The 24,194-nt window shown below is 28.6% G+C and overlaps 1 protein-coding gene across 1 annotated transcript; it reads left to right on the plus strand.

Moving 5' to 3' along the window:
• The first annotated feature begins 6,965 nt into the window (after positions 1-6,965).
• On the plus strand, positions 6,966-19,646 carry LOC114182054 (putative serine/threonine-protein kinase PBL11). Its single transcript, XM_028068797.2, has 6 exons — positions 6,966-7,161; positions 7,927-8,261; positions 8,540-8,675; positions 18,268-18,404; positions 18,475-18,580; positions 19,138-19,646. Exons 1-6 carry the CDS (start codon positions 6,966-6,968, stop codon positions 19,644-19,646), a joined length of 1,419 nt encoding a protein of 472 aa, XP_027924598.2.
• The last annotated feature ends 4,548 nt before the right edge of the window (positions 19,647-24,194 follow it).

The raw sequence follows: 24,194 nt of genomic DNA on the forward strand, positions 1-24,194 counted from the left end.
TGGTACTATTTTTTATCTCTTTTTTATAAATACAGAAAAAAGTAATATATTATGTGATTTGTCATTGTCGATTTTAATTGTGACTTGATTATTAAATTTTTGTTTTAGTAATTATGAATTATATAACTATTTTAATTTAATATAAAATTTAAAAATTTAAAAATTTAAAAGAAGAATTAATTAATTTATTAAAATATATCGGTAATGACTTATCTGTCGGTACAAATAAAAGATAATCACGGTTTAAAGAAGGTAAAAAACATCATGTTTGTAATCATTACGTGTATATATATTGGTGGGGTGCGGGTAGAAAAAAAGAATTTAAGGGGAAAGAAGAATGAGAAGAGCATAAAAAGGATCGAGAGAAAACAAGAAAGAGAAGTGAGAAAGAAGAAACGTAGAACGAAAAAGGACGGAAGAGAGTAGAAGGAAAGAAAGAAAAGGAAAAGAAAAAAACGAAAGAGAAAGAGAAACCAAAAGAAAAATATGGAAGTGCATATTTATATTTATTAAGATAAGAGAAGAAAATATCACTCATCTTATTTTATTTATTTATTAATTTTAAAATTCATTATTCAGGAAATATCCCAACTTTATTTTATTTATCTATTTAATTACTTATATTCATTTCTAATTATCTTATAGATCTTATTTATTTAATTATTTATATTTATATTTATATTTAGTTATATGTTAATTCCACGTACTTAATTATTTATATATTTTTTCAGTTATATTATTGGATATTATAGTAATAACACAAGTATATTCACAACTAAAATAAAGATGAGGAAAATATTGGCAATAGATAAAAATGAAATTTTGGTAATAGATCAAAAAATAAATTTTACTAGGGAAAAAATGCGTACCTTTTTCTTTTATCTCGAGAAAAAAATAATAAAAATCTTTCTCTTGAAAATAAGAAAAATAAATACAAGGAGAATCTTAAAAGAAAAATTAACATTTTTTTTTATTTTTCTCTCGAGCACTACAACAAAATAAAAGAGAAAAAAAAGATTTTATAACGCGTTTTTAAGGAAACACTGAGCTTCTTTTATAACATGAAAAGTAAGATTCAATGTAAGTTTTCACCAATGTGGATTTCTATTCTCACAATCTCCCACTTGAAAATTTTAACAAAATTAATCAAATCTTCACATTATGCTTTATTCTTTGTCATTATGTTTAGGACATGAAGTTCCTTTGATGTATCTCAAGATTCTCTTAACAACACATCAATGATTTCCACTTGGATTTGTCATGAAACTACTAACCATTCTTACTGCTTGTGCAATGTCTGATCTTGTACAAATCATGACATACATAAGGTTATCCACCACCGATGCATATGATACTCGAGACATCTCCAATCTCCGCTTCACTACTAAAGGGATAAAAATTGACTTGCAATCTTTCATGTTAAAGTGCCGTTAAATTTTTAGTGAGTAATTCTTCTGAAAAAAGCCATTTTTTTTGTCTCGGTGTATCTGCATCCCTAAAATCTTGTTTCCTGGCACCAAGTCCTTTTTATCAAGCTCCCTAGCTAATTGTGCTTTCCATTCTTGAATTCAAGCTTTGTTGGGGCCTACCTCCAACATGTCATCCACATAAAGCAACAATATGATAAAATCATCCTCATGAAACCTATTGCAGTAAGTACAATGGTCTGAACTTAATTTGTTCTAACCGAGGCTACTAAAAAAATCAAATCTCTTGTACAAACACCTCCTTGTCTGCTTTAAATCGTACAAAGACCTGTTCAATATGCAAACCAAGTTTTCTTGTTCTTTAAAACCTTATGGTTGGAGCATCATTACATCCTTGCTAACAATAACCTTATGCACAATGGGACCCCATAGGTGAGATCCCTCAGATTGTCAGCATAACCTATACACTTAATTGTTTTCCAAGTTTCAAGCTCTACCTGTGTTTTTAATTCTTTGAATATTGGTAACACATTTGACTTCCTCTTGATGGGGTACACCTAAAATCTCCTAGAGTAATCATTAATGAATAATGCAAAATATTTTGCCCCTCATAGTGATAATACGGGTGATTCCCACACATAAAAAAGAACCAAGTCTAATATGTGTTTGCTTTTTGTAGCCACTCTAGCAAACTTCAATCTATGTTATTTGCTTATCACACTGTGCTCGCAAAGAGGTAAATTAACCTCCTTAGGCCATGGTAAGAGATTACGTTCCACAACGATTTGCAGATTCCACTCTGACATATGCCAAGTCTATGATGTCACACAATCATCGCTTCTTGACTTGTCAATACAACTATTGCATTAACTTCTTGCAACGTATCTCCCATAATCACGTACAAATTCGCCATGATCTTCTCTGCTTTCATAATTAGGGTTTAAGTTATTCCACTACCTTTAAGATCCCACCTTTAACATGGATCCTGCACTCGAGTTCATCCAATTGTTCTATAGACAATAGATTCTTCTTCATGTCCTTCACATGTAGTACCCCTTGAATATGTTTTTATTTGGGTTAAATATATTTTGGGTCCCTTCATCAAAACTTTGAACTAATTTAGTCCCCATCTTTAGAAATGTGCGGGTTTAGTCCTTTTAACCAAATTTTGTTAGGTTTATTTGATGTTTCAAACGCATTTATCAATTAACGTTGAAGCATAAATGTGTGAAAAGGTGTAACTAGCTTAAATGTTATCATGAAATGCCAAACACATGCCAAACTTAAATCAACTTATTCAGTTTTAGAAATTGATTGAACATGATTATAGAGCTCTCCACAAGGGTCACTCTAGTGGTTTTTAATATTAAAAAAGATGAAGACAAGAGTGAGAAATCTAAAGAGAAAGGATAAGGCTCTAAGAAAAGGATTTTAAATAGATAGTGTGTTTATAAATAATGAAACTCATTTATAAAATTTCTATGTATACTTTAACTTTTTAATATTAAAGTAATCAAGTATCATTATTTCAATCAAAACTTCTTATTTTCCTATAATTCTCTCTCATGGTGCTCTATTATGCAAAACAAACTAAATTTGGATGAGTTATCATAAAATTATAATCAATCAAAGCAAAATAAGTGCCAAAAATAATTTTAATTTTCACTTAAAATGGGCACTTATTGGTACCACCATCTAACCGTCCTCTTCCTTCAATAAAATTTGTTTGTCTACGATACATGTTTGATATGAACGTACACAAATTCAGAATATATAACTTAGTGTTGGCTAAGCCAATGCTAACTTAAATAAATATAAATATTGAAAATAAATAAAGTTTACATCACTGAACTTAGACTAACCTTATTTAATTTAACTTTTTTAATAGTTAGGGTTCAATAAATCAATAAATAAAGTTATCAATAAAATATTAAAAGTAAATAAAGTTATCATCGGCTAAGCCAATTCTAACTTTATTTATTTATTTTTAACATTTACCATTCACTTAGTCAATACTAATTAAAAGAAATAAAATATTAAAACTAATAAAATTTAGAGTCCACTATACCGACCCAACCTTATTTATTTTAGTTTTTTTATAGTCAATATTTATTTACTCAACACTAACTCAAATAATTATAAATATTAAAAATAAATAAAATTAGTATATGCTAAATCGACATTAATTTTATTTATTTTAATTAACGTATGCTAAGCCAATGCTAACACAAATTTGAAACTAATTACATATTCTTTTAGTTGTTTTTAATTAATCTTTTATATTACATTAGAAAGAATCGATTAAACCAACAATAGCATCGCAATTTGAGTGACACTGATATTCATATTTTTTTTTCAACTTAATTCCATTTTCAGTATTCTTCATAGCATGAGACTCAAATCGGGTTGTCAAGTCAATAAAATGTGGGGGCAACTTCTTACAACTCAAACATGGTTTCTTACAACTCAAATATATAGTTTCAAAAGGAAGGAAATTTAGTGAGGATAACTTTTAGTTTGGTTTTGCTATGTTTGATCTTGCTGTAACATATAAATATTTAGTATATTTTTTAATATTAGATTTGTGAAACTGTGGTTGACCTCATTAAATTTACATAATTGTGGCTGACCAATATGTTGTAGAACATAATTATGGCTGACTAATAAGTTAGGACATTTTTTTTTCTTTCTCGTACTTTGAATGCTATGAATGATATGTTTATAGGGTCTTTGGACAAGCATGGTTGGGATGTCACACTATTAACAAAAAAAAAAAAACAATGAAATACTTACATTACTTAGGTGAGAAAAAAAGTGTAATTGTCTCCTCTATTATTAACATTATTACATTAATTAAACAATATACATATTTATTATTTAAAGAATAATTATTATAATTAATGTGTGATAAAATAAAATGAGAGAAAATTTTATCATGAAAAGATGAAACTAATATATAAAGTAATCTCAAACTTGAATTTCTTAATTTAAGGACTCAAACATGAATGATCAATGGATATATCTTAACTTATTTACCATCTTTAAATGTATTTGGAGATTAAAAGGAAAGACAGATAATATAACAGATGCGATAAATGGAAAGATAAAGTTCAAGTCATTTTATATATCAGAAATGTTTAAAAAGTAAGGAGGTAAATTCAAGATTTTGTGTGTGTGTGTGTGTGGAATGGATGAATTTATGCGTCAAATATAAATATTTAATCTTATTGTTTTTTAATTAAAAACAAAAGAAATAAATGACGCAAGATTAACTATAGGGTGCTAAACTATTTGAAAATTTTCAATTACTTCATTATTAAACTAAAAACAAAAAAAAAAAATTGTAAAACTCAGCTCTTGATCTTGTAATTTTTTTTTTTAAATTAGATTCCCAAATTTAGTTTATGAACCGTAAAAAAAAAGACAATCTATATTATAGTTTTAAAACATAGGGACACAAATTTTTAGAAGGATCCAATGACATTTTTCAGTTTAGGAATAATAAAAAAATAAAACAGTTTATAAAATTACTGATTATCTTTTAAGCAAAAATTCATTAATAATAAATCTTAAATTGAGTACAATAAGATGTGTCAACACTGAGAACCAATATTCATATATAAAAGCAAGAAACCTCTCTACAAAGTGCAAAAGAAATTAAGAAAATAAGGTGGTAATAATATAACAATATATAATGGCACGTGCAAGTGTTTACTTATGAGATGAAGAAAGTTTTGAATGTTGACCAAGGAACAATAATGGAATGAATAAAATTAAATTTCATTAAAAGAACTACCTGTGTTAAAGTTGTAGTCTTGACCACATATATTTAAAATATTTAAGTATTTAGAATCATTGGTAAGTTATATATAAAAATAACACTTTGGTCAATGGTAATTATAATCAGTTACTATATTAAGTGATTAGTTTTTTATTTTTATTTTTAATTTAGAGATATATGTCCAAACCTTTTTGCATACTTAAAAATTGATGAACACAAAAACCGGGAACAAAGATCTTTGCATGTTGCATCAACGAGTTATTATGACATTGAAATGTGTAGCAATGGTTCAATCCTTTCTCTGAAGTAAAGAAGTTCAGTGTTGTGTCTGATTATCTTATTAGAACAGGTTTTAATGCATCCACTTTTTCCTATGTTTCATTGCTAGTGTTTACAAATTCTCTTTTTTGTGTGAAATATGAACATGAACTAAGGAGTCACAACAATTCATTTACAATGTTGAATGTTGAAATAATTAACTGAGATATATATTCCTTAATTACTTGTGATTTTGTGATTTTTATTTTTTTATTATGGTTTGTGGTCCTTGTAAACTTTATAAGTTATTTTTATCATTTTTTGATTAAAATTCATTAAACTTTTTTGTCAAATTTTACTTACCTGTATATCTTTCACTATCATTTCCATAAATAAGTAAAATAAAATCTTAATAAATGTACTGTAAATTTTATAGAAAAATAATATATACATATAATTTTATATATTGTCATTCAATCATAAATAATTTATTTACATGCGCATTATTTTTTTAGAAAAATATATCATTAGTGATTTTTAATTTGTTAATTCTATGAAGTCAATTTTTATGTTGGTTTTTATTAATGCTTATCAAACAAAATGAGAACTGAAATTACTTGAAATACATTTACGGTGTATTATTAAAATTGGCCTCCTTTACAAATGTAAGCTCTTTTTATATAAAAATGTTGCTTAGAAATGTTCTTTCAGTTAAAAAAAAAAAAACTTTTTTGTAAAAATGTAAGTTTATCTCTGAAACTATATTGTTGAAAATCAATCATTCATATGATAATTACTTTAGAAATTATATTTATGATATTTTTAGTTAATTAAATTTATATTTATCTCTTCAAAGTAATTGATCATTTTCATTGTCTTCATACGTAAACATCATTTATGTTTTAATAGATTTTAACCTGATTGGTTGGTGTAATAATTACACACCCATTGTATATATATTGTGTTAACAAACCATGCATTGTATTTTTTCATATTTGATTTAATTTTTGTGTGAAAATCCTTAAAGTCACCAAATCCTTCCTGTTATATATAGGAAATTGTCTCTTATCCAGAGTTTTTTCTTTTATTTATTTATATTGCTAAACCAAATTTATTGGTGGAATTGTTGACTTTCATGACAAAAAAAAAAAACATTACTAATGGACCCCATAAATAAAACATCTCAGAAATACATTTTCATCACCCTAGCATTTATTGCTGTTATTATTATTATTTAGAACAAAATACACGTTGACCCACATAAAATAGTCAAACACTGGTACTAAAAAACCAAGCACATTGATTCTTCACACGCTATTTCACCATTTTCCCTCTAATACCCATATCTTAGTAAGCACGAAGCATACTAAGAACAATTCACACAAAGGTTTCAAAGTGTATTTTGTTTGCTATAGCATGTGTGTCTTCTATGTTTTTCATTTTAAGAATTGGTGCTGAAATTTGTATATGTTGAATTTTCAGGGGTCTGAACTGAAAATATGGGAAGCATTGATTGTATTAGGGTTGATTCTTCAATTGGGGGCAAAACCAAGAGAGGAAGAAACAACAAAGATGTTGTTCATGGTAGTACTGAAGAAGGTTCAAGATTTTGGAAGAAATTGAGGATTTTCCTGGGTTGCATGCTTTGGAGTTCTAAAGGGGAAGCTTCTTCAAACAAAATCAATCAAATTCATGGTATATATATATATATATATTTATACATATTCTACCTTCTTTCACCATTATTCTTCTAAGAGTTTACATTTCTTTCTTGTTCCAATTAAAGAACTTCTTTTAATAAACTCTTAAATTGCATTACTTAATTTCTATATGGGATGGGTGTACAAGTAATTATAAAAACACTTACTTAATTGACTACACCATTTTTCTCTATTTTTTTCTAAAAATATCATATCATTTATCACATTCATGGTTTCTTTTCCATTATGTGTTAATATGCAGTGGGTGTCCACTATTCTTTATTCTCACAATACAATATATAGAAACACAAAAAAAAAAAAGCTAGAAAAATCAATTCTTTCCTTAAAATATGGTGTCCAATGTTTAGAAGAATCTTAACTTTTGTAAATCAAAGTTATATCGTTGTCTTTGACAAGTTTTGAAGATACATTACATTTTTTTTCATCTTTTATAATGCATCTTTCTTTTATATTTTGTAGATAAATTAGAACATCTCTCAAGTGCTCTATTATTAATTTAAATTAATTCTTTATATATAAAAAAAAATTTAACCCAATGTATATGCATGTCTCAAAAAAAATTAATTGTGACATAAAGTTGAATATATATAAAATATGTATGTTACAAAATTGAGAATTGGAGATCTTCTTTGATACTCTTGGAGATTAAAAACTTAGACTTAATTTTACGGGTCTATTTCATGTACCTTTTTAAGCTCCTTGCTAAATTTTCTTTAACCTATTTCCCCCAATTCAACAGGAAAACATGTTACAAATGATGTTGAGAGACAAGAACCAATTGTCCCAAGATCCTCATCAAACAGAAGGTTACTTAGGCATGCAACAAGACTGTGTGTTCCGGATCAAGAACTGTTTGAAGCTTCTTTGCTTCTTCGAAGGTTCAGTTTTCAAGATCTTATGTTGGCAACACGAACTTTTAAGGTTGAGAATTTTCATGACGAGGAAGGGTTTGGGATTTTGTTGAAGGGTTGGATTAATCAATATGGGAACTATGCAGCAAGGCCTGGAAAAGGGATTCCCATTGCAGTCAAGGCACTCAACTTAAATGAATCTCAAGATCAAAAAGAATGGCTTGTATGTGATGCTAACCCTAACTAAATTTCTTTATTTTCTTTGCTATTTATTGAACCAAATTACATTGGCATGCTTGTGATTTCTTGAGATTGCACACATCATTATTAACCTTTTTTAGTCGTTTTAAATACATTACACTGATAATCTATTTATAATCTATTTGACATGTATAATCTTACTATACTAGAGAAGAAAATGTTATAAATTAATCACATCACTTACTATATATATTGTTTATTAAAAAATAAAATATTTTCATTGTTTTCATGTATTTTCAGGATGAAATTAGTTATCTCAGTGAACTCAATCATCTAAATCTGGTTAAAATAGTAGGGTTTTGCATTGAGGATGGCAAAAGACTACTAGTACATGAGTATATGTGTCAAGGAAGCTTAGAGAAGCATCTATTCAGCAGTATGTCCTAATGTACCAAATAATTCATTATTTCAGTTACTTTTTCAATAGTGATTGTATGGTTTGAAAAGTTGTTTTTTTTTTTTTATTTTCTTCCTTTATTTTTTACTACTCCAATTTTACTTTTAGTTTTCAAAAAATAAACTCTATTTTTACAATTGAAAATGAAACAAAAAAAATATTTTCTTTATATACACTGGCTACTATTTTTTGTGACTGTTTCAATGCCTCAGTACTACATTATCATTGTTGATTTTTGTTTGACATAAAATATATATTAATTATAGGTACAAGATATAAGACTACAAGCTTTTTATATTGTTCTTTCGTATTTATCTTTAAAGGGAAGACATAATCTAGTGAGATTTGTATAATCTCAAAAATTTGACCAACTTTCACTTAAAATCCTAGCACCCCACCTACGTATACACATTCCTTAATAATCTACAATTCCCCTAGGCATGCTCTTAGATTTTATAGAACATAATAAAAACGACTACTAAAGAATCATATTATTTAATTTAATGTAAAAAATAATATATATATATATATATATATATATATATATATATATATATATATATATATATATATATATATATATATATATATATATATATATATTATAAAAGAAATACATAAAACTAGACAACCTCATGAGAACTTGGATTCAATCATTATATTCATATCTCCAACTCCTCTTTTCTAAAATATATTTCTTTTTTTCCACATACACAAATTAATTATACATTAACTATACTTCAATTTCTTATTTTACCTTTAATTTCATATTGAAGACATGTTGTTAAAAGTGATTCATATATGGAAGAGTATCTCACATTACATTTATATTGTTTGCATTACCTTTATTCTTCGTAGCAATCTATTAGATGGCAGAAAAGATGATTAAGAAAATTAAGACACTTCATAGAAAATTTCTATAAAAGGTAGAAGAATATATTAGAAAAAATGAATGGGTAAGTTAGAAAACAATCTACAAAATTAAAATATGTGGAAGACTATAAATTAAAAACTTAGGTTATTTAATATATCTTAGTTGGAATTAGTTGTCTCAGTGACATTTCAATTCAATAATAGGAAACACTATTCACATGTTTTCTCCACTTGTTTGAACATGTTTCATAGAAGTTAGTTAAGGTGGTTATATTACTATATATAGGAACTTGTAGTTATAGTTGAAAACTAAATAAGAGTTGTAAGTTCAGCTCTTACACTTTGTAAGTGATTTCAATGTGAGTTCATCGAGAAAAACTTCAGGTTATAATCTCTGGTTCATAGTGAATTCTATTATGGATATCAATTGAAGTTTCTTAACACTTCAATTTAATCATGTTGCTTTTTGTACGTTGATTCTTTTTTTGTATCTTCCTTCATTTTCCTTTTAATGTTAGTTTGCACCTTCTTCTCTATTATTGTAATTTCGTTTGTGTTGCTAAATCATCTCACAATGATTTATTTTTAGTACATTCCACACCAAATTGGTGTGATGAGCAAGTACTTCAATCATTATGACTTTCACAAAAAGTATGTGATTGAGAAATTCATTGCTTTGAATAATTTTAGACCGTGACTATTGAAAATATGTACTCTTATAGTTTAATAAGGTTTTCTTGAAGCTCAAAAAGGTAAATCTAGACTTGATGTAGCCATGGTGAAGAAGGACAAGAAAACGTTACTGGAGAAGTCTCATGGCATGATTGTTCTTAACCTTAATAACAAGGTATAATGTATTAAGGCAAGTCTTGAAGGGAAGATTGCAACAAAATTATGGACGAAACTCAAAGGCTTGTACATGTTGAAATCCATAGCTAATCGTCTAAATCTAAAGCAAGTATTGTACTCATATAAGTATTGTATTGTGGTTGCTGAAGTGTGTGCTCTTTTGATTTAATAAGTCCTCCTTGAAGCACGGGAAAGTGAATCAAGGCTTGACATAGTCATGGCAGAGAAGGACAAGAAAACATTAGTAGAGAAGTCTTATAATGTGATTTTCTAAGCCTCAATAACAAGGTATAACATCTAAGTCGCACACGAAGCTAGCAAAAAAATCATAGATGAAGCTTGAAAGCTTGTTCAAGCAAAAATCCTTAGTTAATAGTCTAAATCAAAAGCAAGTATTATAGTCATACAAGTGTTGTAGTGTTTTGAACAATTTTAGATTTCAGTATTTCAAATGTGTGCTCTTCTTATTCAACTAGGTTTCCTTGAAGCTTGGGAAAGTAAATCAATCGTTTGACATAGTCATGGCAGAGATGGACAAGAAGACATTACTAGAGAAGTCTCATAGCGCAATTGTTCTTAGCCTCAATAATAAGTATTGTCCTTATACAAGAGTTGTAATAGTTTAAACAATTTTAGATTGAGGTTGTTCAAATGTGTGATCCTCTGATTCAACTAGGCCTCCTTCAAGTTTGAGAAAGTGAATCAAGACTTAACGTAGTCATGGTTGAGAAGGACACAAAGATTTTACAAGAAAAGTCTTAGCACCATTTCTCTTAGCCTCAATAAGAGGTATAAGGTAATGAGACAAGTGTTCAAGGGAAGATGGCAAAAAAAAATGGGTGAAACTTGAAAGCTTGTACATGCCGAAATCCCTAGTTTAATTGTCTAAATCAAAAGCATGTATTATACTTATACAAGTTTTGTTCTTAGCCTCATTGACAACATATTAAAGCAAATTTTAAAGAGGGAGATCACAATGTGATTAAAGATAAAAGTCTAGAGCTTGTACATGCCAAAATCCATGGTAAATCACTTATATCTTAAGTACGTGTTGATAAATTCAATAAGTTTATTCTTGATTTGGAGAATATTGACCTTTAGATTGATTATGAGGATCAGGCATTTTTGTTGTTGTATATCTTGCCTAAGATGCATAATCATTTTTAGGAAACCTTGTTTTATGGAAGAAAGACTCTTTTCCCTCTTTCTCTATCTCTTTCTTGAGGAAGTGAAAGTGACTCTGAGCTTCAAAGAGTTAATTAGAAGTTTAAAAGTAGGGCATACAGTTTTTAAGACAACCTTGTAATGAGGAAAATAGCTTTTACAAATGATAATAGAGGTGGTAAAAGTTGAAGTTAAGACATATGAATAATGGAGGTGCATTCAATATTAGATGTTTTCATTACAAGAAGGAATATCACATCAAAAGGTTCTATCCTAAAAGAAAAAAGAATGCTAATAACCTTGGCAGATTGTTTGGATCTTGTAGATTATCTAGTTTTAATATACCACATATGTTTAGTGAAACAACTCTAGTTGGTAACGAGGAAAAGAGTGTTTACAATTGATAATAGAGGTGGTAGAAGTTGAAGTCAAGGTATCTCAATAGTGGATGTGCATTAAATATTAGATCTTTTCATTGCAAGAAGGAATGTCATACCAAAAGGTTCTATCCTGAGAGGAAAAAGAATGCTTATAACCTTGGCAGATTGTCTAGATCTTGTAGATTGTCTAGTTCTAATATATCACCTACATTTAGTGAAGCAACTCTAGTTGAAGATATTCATGAATTAACATAGGCTTATTTGGTGTCAAGTAATGTTGATGATTGTTATTGCATAATGGATTATAGTTGCTTATTCCACATGACACCTAATCATCTATGGTTTCAGAACTTTACAAAACTTGAAGGAAGTTCAATTCTCCCTAAAGATAACAAGTCTTGTAAGATAATCAGAGTTGGAATCACCAAGATTTGTCTAAATGATGATGGATCTGAGATAGTTCCTAAAGAAGTTAGGCTTCTACCTAGCTTGAAGATGTTCGGCTCATACCTAGCTTGAAATGTAACCTAATATCTCTTAGTAAATTTATGAAGAAGGGATGTTTTTTTAAAGGTGGTCGGACAATGTTGATGGTAATGAGGGATCCATTTTAGTGATGAAGGGTGTGAGGAAGAATGACTTGTATGCCTTGCAAATAATTTTACAAGTTTGGAACAACAAACTTGAATGGTTTGGAATGAAAACCTTGAAAGGTTTGGAATGACAAACTTGAAGTTTGTTTACTCACTTCTTGCTTCACATTACAATATGAGTGATGCAAAGTCTCCTAAGAAGGTGAAGGAACAAAGTTATATGGATGTATTCCATATCAAAAAATTGTTTGTTTTGTGATGCATGCAATGTTTTATGCTTGCCCTCAACATAGCCTATGTTCCAAATAAGCTCACGCTAGGTATCACTCCCATTACATGAACATTTTATTAAAAAAATAAAAAACAAAATAATAAATAGCCTATGTTGTGAGTGTTGTTAACAAGTTTATCTCAAATCTTAGGAAAGACACTAACAAGCTCTTAAGTGGATGCTTTAATATTTGAAAGTGTCACTTGGTAGAGTTTAGTTAATGGTAAAGCTAGTCAGTATGCTTGAGATGCTCAATTAGAAGATTGTGTTGACCTAGACTACATTAAGTGCTTACTACAAGAAAATTGCATATTACCAAACGGTCAATATTAGTCAGTGATGCAAAAATTTGTTGGTAAATCATGTTTATCGATGGATCACCAACAGTTAAAAATTTGTCGGTAAAGTTTATCAACGATACAACCATTTTTCAATAAGTATCGACAACTTCAAATCTACCAGTAATTTCCATCAGTAATATTCATTGGTAAAATGTGTGATAGAATCTTCTTCTTCCCCCTTGTTTACCTCTTCTTTTTCATTTTTTTTCTCCTTGTCACTAACCAGCAGACGTGCCACCACCACCAATTCAGGTCCTTTTTATCCTTTAGGTCTCATCCTCCTCTTATTTGTCTTCCTCGTCCTCCATCTCCTCCTCTTTCATCTCCTTCTCTAACACAGGCCTACAATTGTCACCATCACCAACAATCATCGACGTCACTAGTACGCATTACCAACGCGTATCATGTTAGGACTTTGGCAAACGTACCAAATCGTGCAAGTAGTAACCAGTAAGACTGAAATATCGTTTCCCAGTGGACTTATGTAATACCAAATAATCGTACTATTAATAACAAGTTTAGACTAACAAATATTTTCATAATCTGAGTTTGTGTAAGAAAGTAAACTTGAGCATAAATGATAAAAATAAATTTTGGAGATTGAAAACACAAGGATGATGTAAAAGGGTACAAATGATATGGATTGTTATTATTGGGGTTAGATTTCACCAACTTCACTCTCATGCATATAGAAACTCACATCCTCTCCATTAATATACTATCAACCCACAAGTCTACTCAAACCTTAATCCCTTAATAGAATGAGCCTAGATTTCCTTATTAAGAGTCAATCCCTTGAACCCTTAACAAACAGACTCGCTTTATGAGTTAGGGTTTACGACAACTAATGGGTCAAGCTCTATTCTTAGACACAAGCCCCATTAGGTATCAAGTTTCAGTTATAGGTTACAAAAGATATTTTCCAACACCTAATGAACCAAATATCAAGCAATGGATGGCCAAACTAAAGCAAACATTAAGTAAAGAAACAATGATACTAGCATTTAATGGAAAAGGCATATATATATATATATATATATATATATATATATATATATTCAAAACATTGAAGAATATGCAAGAGTTAGTGGCTACATCTACCTCTAACAAAATGGGTTTAGCTCTCCATTGTCATAAAAAACCAAAACTTACAAATGAAGAGTGGAAGAAGAAGGAGATACAAAGAAGAAGAAGAGATTATTCCCATCAGCCCTAACAAACCTCTAAGCTATCCACAATGTATTTTTCGTGCTCCAAAAGTCCAAAGATGACTTTCCTTCGAGTAACTAAGAAGAAATAGGATAAATTTACCACGTCAACACAGGTATCACTCAGCGTTAGTCCTGTATCGTTAAGCGTTCAGTATGAAGACTTCTCTATGCATTTTTTTGAATAAAATGCCACTCAATGTTCGCCTCCTAGTGCTCAAAGCCACATTTTACAAGATAGCTGTTGCTTAGTATTGGCTTAAGGTCGCTCAATGTTGGCTTTAGGGTTTCCAGGTGTTTAACCCTGCAAGGTTTGTGCTCAACGCTCCTTTTAGTGCACTCAACGCAGGAAAAATACAAGCTAAATGGCGTTGAACTTTGTCTTTCTGGCGCTCAACACTAAATATAGGGTTCAAATCTTCAAATTTGGTCTTTCTTCTTGCTTCTCTAGGTTGCCAACTTCTTTGGTTTGAGGCAAAAGTTCCTATCCCTGAATTAATACAAAAATTTGGGATTAGCGGTATCATTAGATCAATGCAACCCAAGATGTATTTATTTAATAAAAGCAAGGTAAAATTGAGGATTAAGTAGGTTAAAAGCTAAAAAGTAGTTGATTTTGTTAGCAAAAGATAGCTAAGATAATGGTAAAAATTCACATTATCATGTCACCAGCAAGCCTTTGTGTCAGCCACCAACCTCCACCTCAACCCCTAGCCGCCTCCCACCTATTCTTCTTATCTTCTTCTTCTTCTCCTCACCCATTTCCCTTAATATAATATAAATCCCTAGTAGATTGGGCGAAAAATTTGTTGCCCAAAGTGCCAATATGTTTACCGAAAGAATTTGATCATCAGTAATTATGATGCTAAAGTACCGACAAACACTTTTTTATGATAAGTTACTGACGAATCTTTCCAACAAATTTTAAAAACTCACTTTGTTTCATCAGAAGTATCTATCGATAAATTTAAATGTGAAATCCATCGGAAACGTCCATCGGTAAATTAAAGTCTACCAATGAATTATTGGTCGTCAATAACATTCCGTCGGTAATAAACAAAATTCTTGTAGTGGCTTGGACACTAAAAACTTTCTCATAGGTTATGTGTTTATTGCTTATGGTACTACTATAAGTTGATCAGTCAATCTATAGAAGGTAGTTGCTTTGTTAACCACTAAAGCAAAGTACATTGTCATGACGAAAGCGATGAGTGAAGCCTTATGGTAGTTGTGTTTAACTAAGGATGAGGGTGCAATATTAGGTTGTCATTGTATAGTGTGATAACAACACTATAGAATTAACAAAGGGCCAAGTATACCATGAAAAAACAAAGCATATTGACATTAGGCTATACTTGTAAGAGAAGAGATTGCTTAAGGATTTGTGAAGGTGTTGAAGGTCTCAAATAATTGTAACCCTTACAACGTAATTATGAAAGATTTTTCAAACAAGTTCTACCATTGCTTGGATTTGACCTAATTGATTAGTGATTAAGCTTATAATGGGTTTAGTTGCACGCAAGTGAGTCTTGCTCAAAAGATTTAGGCTAAACCAAGGTTTCATGTATTCTAACTTCATTAAGGTGTCCAATACAAGACATCTATCTTCTTGTATCAAAGGTAGATAGTGTTAGTAAGGAGTCCAACCCTTAGTTTTTATTAAGACTAATGTTTTTTAACGTAGTCTTCCAATGATGTTTTTTCTTTTTTGTGAGAATCATTGTTCACATGTTTTTTCCACCTATTTAGACATGTTTAATGAAAAATAGATAAGGTAGTTATGTCACTTTGTAAAGCGAGTTGAGTAATGAGTCATTTAGAGAGAAACTTTGACTAATAATCCTTGGTTCATAGCAAAATTTCATCATGGATATAGATTGAATTTATTTAAAATTTCAATTAAATTATGTTACTTTTGTGTGTTCATTTTCTATTTTATTTTTCTTCATTTGTTTACCTTCTACCAATCATTTGTAGTTTTTTCTGTTATTGTAATCATGCTTGTGTTTGGGATAAACTTAAGTTGAGATTTATATCCATGAGGCTTAAGCCCTAACATTACATAATATCAAATTTTAAGATATTTATTCAACTGTGTGACCTATTGGAAAGTGCACTAAGTCAATTGTAGTACATTCGAATGAAGGTTATCGTATCCACAAAGATTTAGCAAGTATATTGGTAGGTAGTTTTTAGGATTTTGGATGTTGATAGAAAGTACATATAAATACATATAGATTGAGTGCAGTGGAGACTGTGATTGGGTTTCAACTCTTCTTCTTTTACGCTACTACTAAAAATCTTGTTTATTTAATATGCAAATCATTCAATTTCCTGGAGTACTCTTAAAGGTAGATCGAGGCCCATTCCTACAGCCTAGAACTTAAGGACTTCAAATCTAGTGTGATTCCTCCATGAATGAATTATTACTTTATTGTGCAAGACTTTTTCACCCAACATATCCTGTAGATCATGTGGAAGCCTCTAGCTAGAGTGTGATGGTTTGATTGGACCAAAGTTTAAGACCAATCTTCCAACTCAATCCAAACTAGTGAAATAAGATGAGTGATCAAGTCATCCAAGCAATAAATACAAATCAAACCACAAACTATTGAATGAAAGCATATATAATTATCCAAGAAGTAGAAGTATAGAGAAATAGAATTGATTACATCCAACCTGGACACGAGAGAGTTCAGCTACCCAAATAATATTGCAATATAATTCCAACAGCATCTACACAAAGGATTTATAATAAGAGCCTCTCTCTCTAGTCTCAAATACCTATTTCTAATCTACTACTACATTTATAACTCTCCATTCAATGTCTAAAATAAGGACAGGAGGTCTTTATTTATAGAAATTTTTAGGCGGTGCTTAGCCGAACTTTTGGCGCTCAACTACAGAGGTTTCCTTCTATGAAGGGTTTTCTTTTGTCTTTGCTGCCTTTGTAGTTGAGCCTAACTTTCTCGTGGCTCAATCATGCACCACCTTAAGTGTTGAACACCTACCCATAAGATTTACAATAATAGCATCTCTCTCTACCCTTGCAACCCTATTTCTACTCTTGTATATTTGGTAAGTTCCTTATATTCGTTATGTTCGTATAACTTGTGGGGTTAATCAAAATATTTATCAAATTTTTGTTAGAAGCTTATGCTTTCCTCTAGATGAGTGATTAACCTTAGGATTGAGTTAGAACAAATAGGAGATATTTGGTATAGGGGTAATGTATTATAATTTACTACTTGTTTTCATAATCTAATTGTATTGGCTAACATGAGTATATATAAAAATAGTATATAAATAAAAATATTATTTTTAATCATAATATATTTTACTCCCTCAAATTTGTATGCATTTATAAATAAAATTTTGGTACCTCTAAAATATTTTTGGAGATCGCCACTAAAAAGTTTGTGCAAATTGATAATATAAGTTGTTTGTTAATCATTGTATTTTGTGTTTGGTTTTAGTTGTTCAATTATTGGTAATTAATGGCAAGGGGAGGATTAAGGAAAGCTCTTTTAGCAAAGCTTGTTATTTGTAAGCTTAACTAGGTTTTAACCTTTGTTTATGGTTTGTAAACTTCCATACATATTCGTTCTTTCTATTTCTTAAACTTATTGTTATTCTTAAGGTTTATGTATTTTTTATACTTCTTGTATCTTTTATTATATTTCTTTGGCTGATAAGAATAAATTAATATTGTTTTTATATTTATCTATTCTTAACTCTTTCTTTTCTAAATCTTATCTATCTTATGACATGTGAAGATATTACCTCACATGTATCACAACGTAGACATATTAGTTAGATTCTTTCTATTATTTTGTATATTATAGATATATATCATAAAATTAGCAAGCTATATATTGTTACGTGTGAGCAGGAACTCTTCGACTTACATGGCCTATGAGGATGAAAATTGCAATTGGTGCTGCCAATGGCCTTGCATTTTTACAAGAGGAAGCTTCAAGGCCAATAATATTTCCAGATTTTAAGACATCTAAGATCCTATTGGATATGGTAATAACTTCAATTTTGCAATCTCAAACTATGTTAATTTTATACACGTCTTAATATCATTTTATTTCAGGACTACAACGCAAAACTTTGGGACTTTGGTCTAGCTAGAGAAATTCATGCACCAACTAAAGTAGTAGTAACAAAAGGTTATGAAGCCCCTGAGTATGTCATGAAAGGTTAGTGATCCTTGAGTGTAAATAGCTTCTATGCAATACCAATAGTATATTCATTCACCAAATTCATAGACTTTCACTTCTTATAGAGAATAATAAGTATTCATTAAAGTCTCACATCAAATAATAAGTATTCGTCAAAGTTTCACATTGATAGACAATGACATAGTCAAAACACTGAAAAAAGTCTTAAACTCATTATCTCAAGATTTTAAATTAAAAATAGTGTCAATTTTTTATGTCGATTAGACTAATGTTATATATATATATATATATATATATATATATATATATATATATATATATATGTATATATATATATATATGTATATATATATATATATGTATATATGTATATATACATATATACATATATATATATACATATATATATATATATATATATATATAACATTAGTCTCTCTAAATTGTTGGGTAAAAAATCCATCATATTTGACATTTTCTTAGTTTTTAACTGTATACTCCTTTCATTAAAATTATGACATCTAACTTTAGTGACTTTTATGTCTTTTGACACATTAAGAATGTGGATGACACAGGACACATCACTTCTGAAAGCAATGTTTATAGCTTTGGGATTGTTCTGCTTGAAATACTGACAGGAAGAAGAGCCATGGATGAAACAATGCCTGTAGAGGAACAAAACCTGATAGAATGGTTGCGACCTCATTTGAGAAACAAAGCAAATTTTCATTATTTGATGGATCCTAGACTTGAAGGACAATACCCTACAAAGTGTGCTCATAGGACAATGAGAATAGCTACTCATTGTCTTCGCCTAGACCCTAAAGCAAGACCCCTTATGAGTGAAATAGTTCACAAGTTGAAGTATCTACATGATGAGATGGTTGGTGAGGTTGGTCCCAAAAAAAACTCACATGGTGTACGCCCTTCCAACCATGCTAGTGCTAACAGGTGTGCCCCTGGAAGAGGTTCATCACCAAAAGTTTTAAGGTGCTTTCAAGGTTCACCACAGTGCCAATACTACCCTCTTCCTCTACCTCCAACTCCAGCAAATCCTTGGATTGCATCTTCATCTAAATCTTAGGGTTTTGGTTCTTCCTTCAACCTCTTATGTTAAATTCTTGTGCACCTTTTTCTCTAAAGTCTAGTAGAATTACGAGTCTAGATTCTCTACTAGGATTTTTTTATATTGTTTTCTACTGAGCATTAAAAATACATTATATTGATACTTTAAAAATCATTAAAATATATTTTAAAATTTTTAAATTTGTGACTATTATGATATTCTAAAGACAAAGTAGAAAAACAAAAAAAAAAAAAAAAACTCTAGTAGAGAATCACATTCTAGAATTACCATGTTGTCTAATTAACAATTTAAAGTTTATAGCAATACAAAGTAAAAAGAGCTTTTGAGTAAATTGTCGTGAAATTGTTCTCATCATTTTCTCCTCCTTATGAATGCTATAATCTTTGTTATATTTGTTAGGAAAATTTATACTTGTCCTTAAAGAGTTCAAATTTTTTATTTTTATAAAAAACAAAAAGAAGAAAACATTACTCAACTACTGCTGTTATTTATTTTTTAAACATTTTTCAAAACTTAATAAATTTAAGTTACAATTTTGTTGTTGATTTTCATGGAATGGTTTTGCATAACCCAGTTAAGCCAGTTACATTGAGATTGGAAGTAAAATAATAAGACGTAAATGAATTTTTTTTCCCTATAGCACTCTTGAACATAATTTTTAATGAGATGTATAGTTCAAATTATATACAGAAATAACACATTTTATTGTTATAACTATAATTTTTCCTCGAGTCCCGAATTCTGGTTTTTTCCATGTGTCTATGTCATTGGAAAATAAATCAGAATTAAACTTTCTGGAAACTGAATTCCCACGTGATATTTTGATTTAAAAATAATATAAAACGAATTCTTATGAAATTATTTACATAATAAATTTTGATTAAAATGGCCTGTATTATTAGAAAATTTATTTAGATTTTGAAAACCGAAAATTTAGAAAAAATTAAAAAATTAATAATTAATATTTCAAAAAAAAATTATTAATGACTAATTTTAGTGATAAAAAAATTAATCACAACTCCAATTTAGATATCAATTTAAAAACTAATTTTTTTTGACTAAAATATTATTTAAATTGGTCTATAACTAGTCATATAATGAATTGATTACTAATATTGAGTATGAAAGTTTTAGCTACCAACAAAATTGGTTTCTAAATTTATATATAAATTCGACACTAATAAAACATATTTAGAAACTATTTTTTGTATAACTAAAACCTTAGTAGTTTGAAAGATTATATATAAAGGTTGAATTATTAAATATAATATTTCTGAAACTTTGAATGATTACATTAATTAAGAAAATAACATCCATAAATTAATATTAATTTAATAAAACAATGCTAAAAATTAATAACATCAGAAGAAAAAAAAAACATGTTACATAATTCGTTATGGAGTCATTACTTTTTAAATATAAAACCTATTTTGTATTGAAATGTGAAATTTAGTTCGAAAAATTTAATGATGAGTTAGATAATTAGATATTTAAATAAAAAATTATATATGTAACTAATTGATGTAATAATATTCAAATAAAAATGATTTAAAATCAGTGAAATAATATTTGACGATGAAAACTTTAAACGTATAGATTTTTAAATAATGAATTAAATTAAAAATAATTTAAATAATTAAATTAAACAATTGAATACATATATTGTTCAAAGTACTTTACAAAATAGTATACAATTGTACATTAATAAGAATTAGTGAAAAATTTATATTCAAATTATATAAAGGCACTATGTTTATAAAATAATTGAATAAATATTAATTTAAAATTGATTAATACTATTGGTTTTTTTTTTTTTTTGAATAGCACTCTTTGTGTCTTTGTTTATCAAAGCCCAACTTGACTCAGAAGCCCAACAAGACAAGCAAGGTCAATAGGTCCAAATTTTCGGAGCCTGTAATTCAATACCCTAACTTAAAATAAATTATGGGTTTCTCAAACTAACCCGACGAAGGTTTTTTTTCCTGCACCCCTATTTTTTCTTCCTGCACCTCCAAGTTTGAGTGTGAAAATCATTAAATCCTTCAAGAAAATAAAATAAAAATTATAAACTAAATATCTTCGTAGTCTGCATCCCCAAGAATGAAATTCGGTATTCCGATTTCTAAAATTTGGTACCCCGATTTCTGAAAGCCGATAATATTGGTTTCTGAAAGCCGGTAACACCGGATGCTGAAAGCCGGTAAATTTATGATTTATGTATCTTAAATTTATGATTCTCCTATGATGTTTCTTCCAAATTAAGTTTTACCCAAATTAATATGACCCTAATTGTGATTTTAGGAATTCTTTTACCAAATTAGCATGAACCTTGATTATATTTTTATCCAAATTAGTACAACCTTAAATTATGAAATTTAAAGGTTGTTGTGTTTTTTGCTGAAATGGTAAAATTTATGGATAAATCTTGGGTTGCATTACAAATTCTGCTACACATAATGAATTAGTTGGATAACCTTGATTTGGAATAAAAATTAGAATATCTCTGTTGCGTGAATTCAATGATTTAGAAATATTAGAAATTGAGAAATGCATATGTGAATCACTCTATGAAAATGGTTTAAGTAAAGAAAATGAAGATTTTTTTATTTAACAAGAAAATTAATTTATATATAAAAAAAATTAAATTTGGCATCCCTAAAATTTTTATTCATGTTTCGCCACTGTTCGTATCTTGAAAATCGATAAAACTGGATTCTGAAAGCCGGTAATACCGGTTTCTGAAAGCCGGTGACACCGAATTCTAAGAGCCGATAACTACAACCAAAAGGATAGCAGTGAAATTATAAAAAAGTTGAGATGTAGGAAGAAAATTTAGGGGTAAAGAAAGAAAAACCCCAACGATCGAGTCATAAAGGGTCCTTATATATTAACAAAAAAGTCTTAAAAAATTAAAGTTAATTATACAATATTTAATATGACCTATTAGCTATTTTAATTATTGTGCACATGACTTTTAATACAATCCTAGTTCTTATTACAAGACATATTTTAGAAGACATTAAATTTTATTTTTCTTAAGACATTTTATAGTTTCTGTATTATATTATATATTTTTTTTCTTTTCAAATATTATGACATGTATATTTTCACTAATAAATGAAAAAATGAATTTTAAAAGTCATTGTAACAAGAGTAAATTTAGTACACTAATAACGTTATGGCTCTTTTAGAAGTGTTTTATATTTAGGGAGGGACAAAGGGATAGCTTTTAATATTTTACATTGTAAAAGATTAAAAGACTTATGTTTCATAACCATTCAATAATTTATTAATGAAGTTGAAGGAAAGCAACAATTATCATGAAAATATGGACGATTATCAAGTGCTATATGGTTTATTTTACTTTCTTAATTATTCTTGTAAAATAAAAACATTACTTATATAAGGGACAAATTAAATTTAGAATGCATTCGTGTTATTTTTCTATATTTTGTAGTTAGTAGTATTTTTTTTTTTTTACTTCATAACGGTATAAAACAACTTCTTGATCCATTTGATAAAATTCATCTAATTCAAATTTTTTTATGGATTAATACTCAATTCATCCACAAATATAATACTACCTCACATTCTATATATTAAAAAACAAATATCTAACTATAAAACCTTGTAAAGGTAACTTAGTAAGGAACATTTGAAATCTTTCACATTTTATTTTTCTTACATTTTTTTCATTATATTAAGTTTAATTTTAAAAAGATTTTACTTTATTCCAGTAAATTATATGTTTTCAGTAATAATTAGCAATATATTCAAATTTTACCATTTTCAAACCCTTAAATATCGAAACCCTAAAAAAAGGTTAAACTATAGTGAGCATTTTATCAATACAAATTGAAAAATAAAGAACAATGCACATTTTTGTTTCAAAACTTCTTGATCTACTATTTCTCTTTTGTTCAACACTTTTTCTCCTTATATATATAAGTTAATATGAAGTTTACTTCCCTTTTTATTTCTTATTTTTATTTTTAATTAGAGAAATAATATTTAATTTCAATTTATTTTCAAATATTTACAACTATAAGCGTATTTTTATTGTGTATGTTAGATCTTGTTTATATACACAACAATAGTAAACGCACTTCCAAAAAGGATTTTTTTTTCGTAAAATGATACAGAACAGATGGAGTGTGAATTTAACAAAAAGACCTGTGAGAAACAACAAAGCCCAACGATATTTTTATACCCCAATCCTTAACAATTTGGGCCTATGCTTATGGCCTGCTTTATTAGATTAATTATTCTGAAACAGAATTTCTGGAATATATAAGATTTTTATAATAGAATTTTCAAAATAAGTTTTCTAAAAATGTATGTTGGAACAAGTTTTATGCAATAAAATTTTTGGAAAATTTTACAGGAATTTATGAAATGTTTTCTGGAATGAAATTTTTAATTTTTTTTTTTTAAATACATGAGATGTCTTTTGAAACATGATTTCCAGAACAAGATTTATGGAATAATCTTTCCATAAAATATATCATACTTTCTATAACATGTTTCCAATTAAACTCACCGGTT

This window comes from Vigna unguiculata, chromosome 4 (assembly GCF_037176805.1).
Source record: "Vigna unguiculata cultivar grain cowpea cultivar isolate G323 ecotype 2 chromosome 4, ASM3717680v1, whole genome shotgun sequence".
NCBI classification, from domain to species: Eukaryota; Viridiplantae; Streptophyta; class Magnoliopsida; order Fabales; family Fabaceae; genus Vigna; species Vigna unguiculata.

Excerpts from the sequence above, each read along its gene's own strand:
- LOC114182054 (XM_028068797.2), top strand. The coding sequence starts at position 6,966 with ATGGGAAGCATTGATTGTATTAGGGTTGATTCTTCAATTGGGGGCAAA. Across the intron at positions 8,676-18,267 it reads AGAGAAGCATCTATTCAGCA|GAACTCTTCGACTTACATGG; the intron begins GTATGTCCTAAT and ends ACGTGTGAGCAG. Across the intron at positions 18,405-18,474 it reads CTAAGATCCTATTGGATATG|GACTACAACGCAAAACTTTG; the intron begins GTAATAACTTCA and ends ATTTTATTTCAG.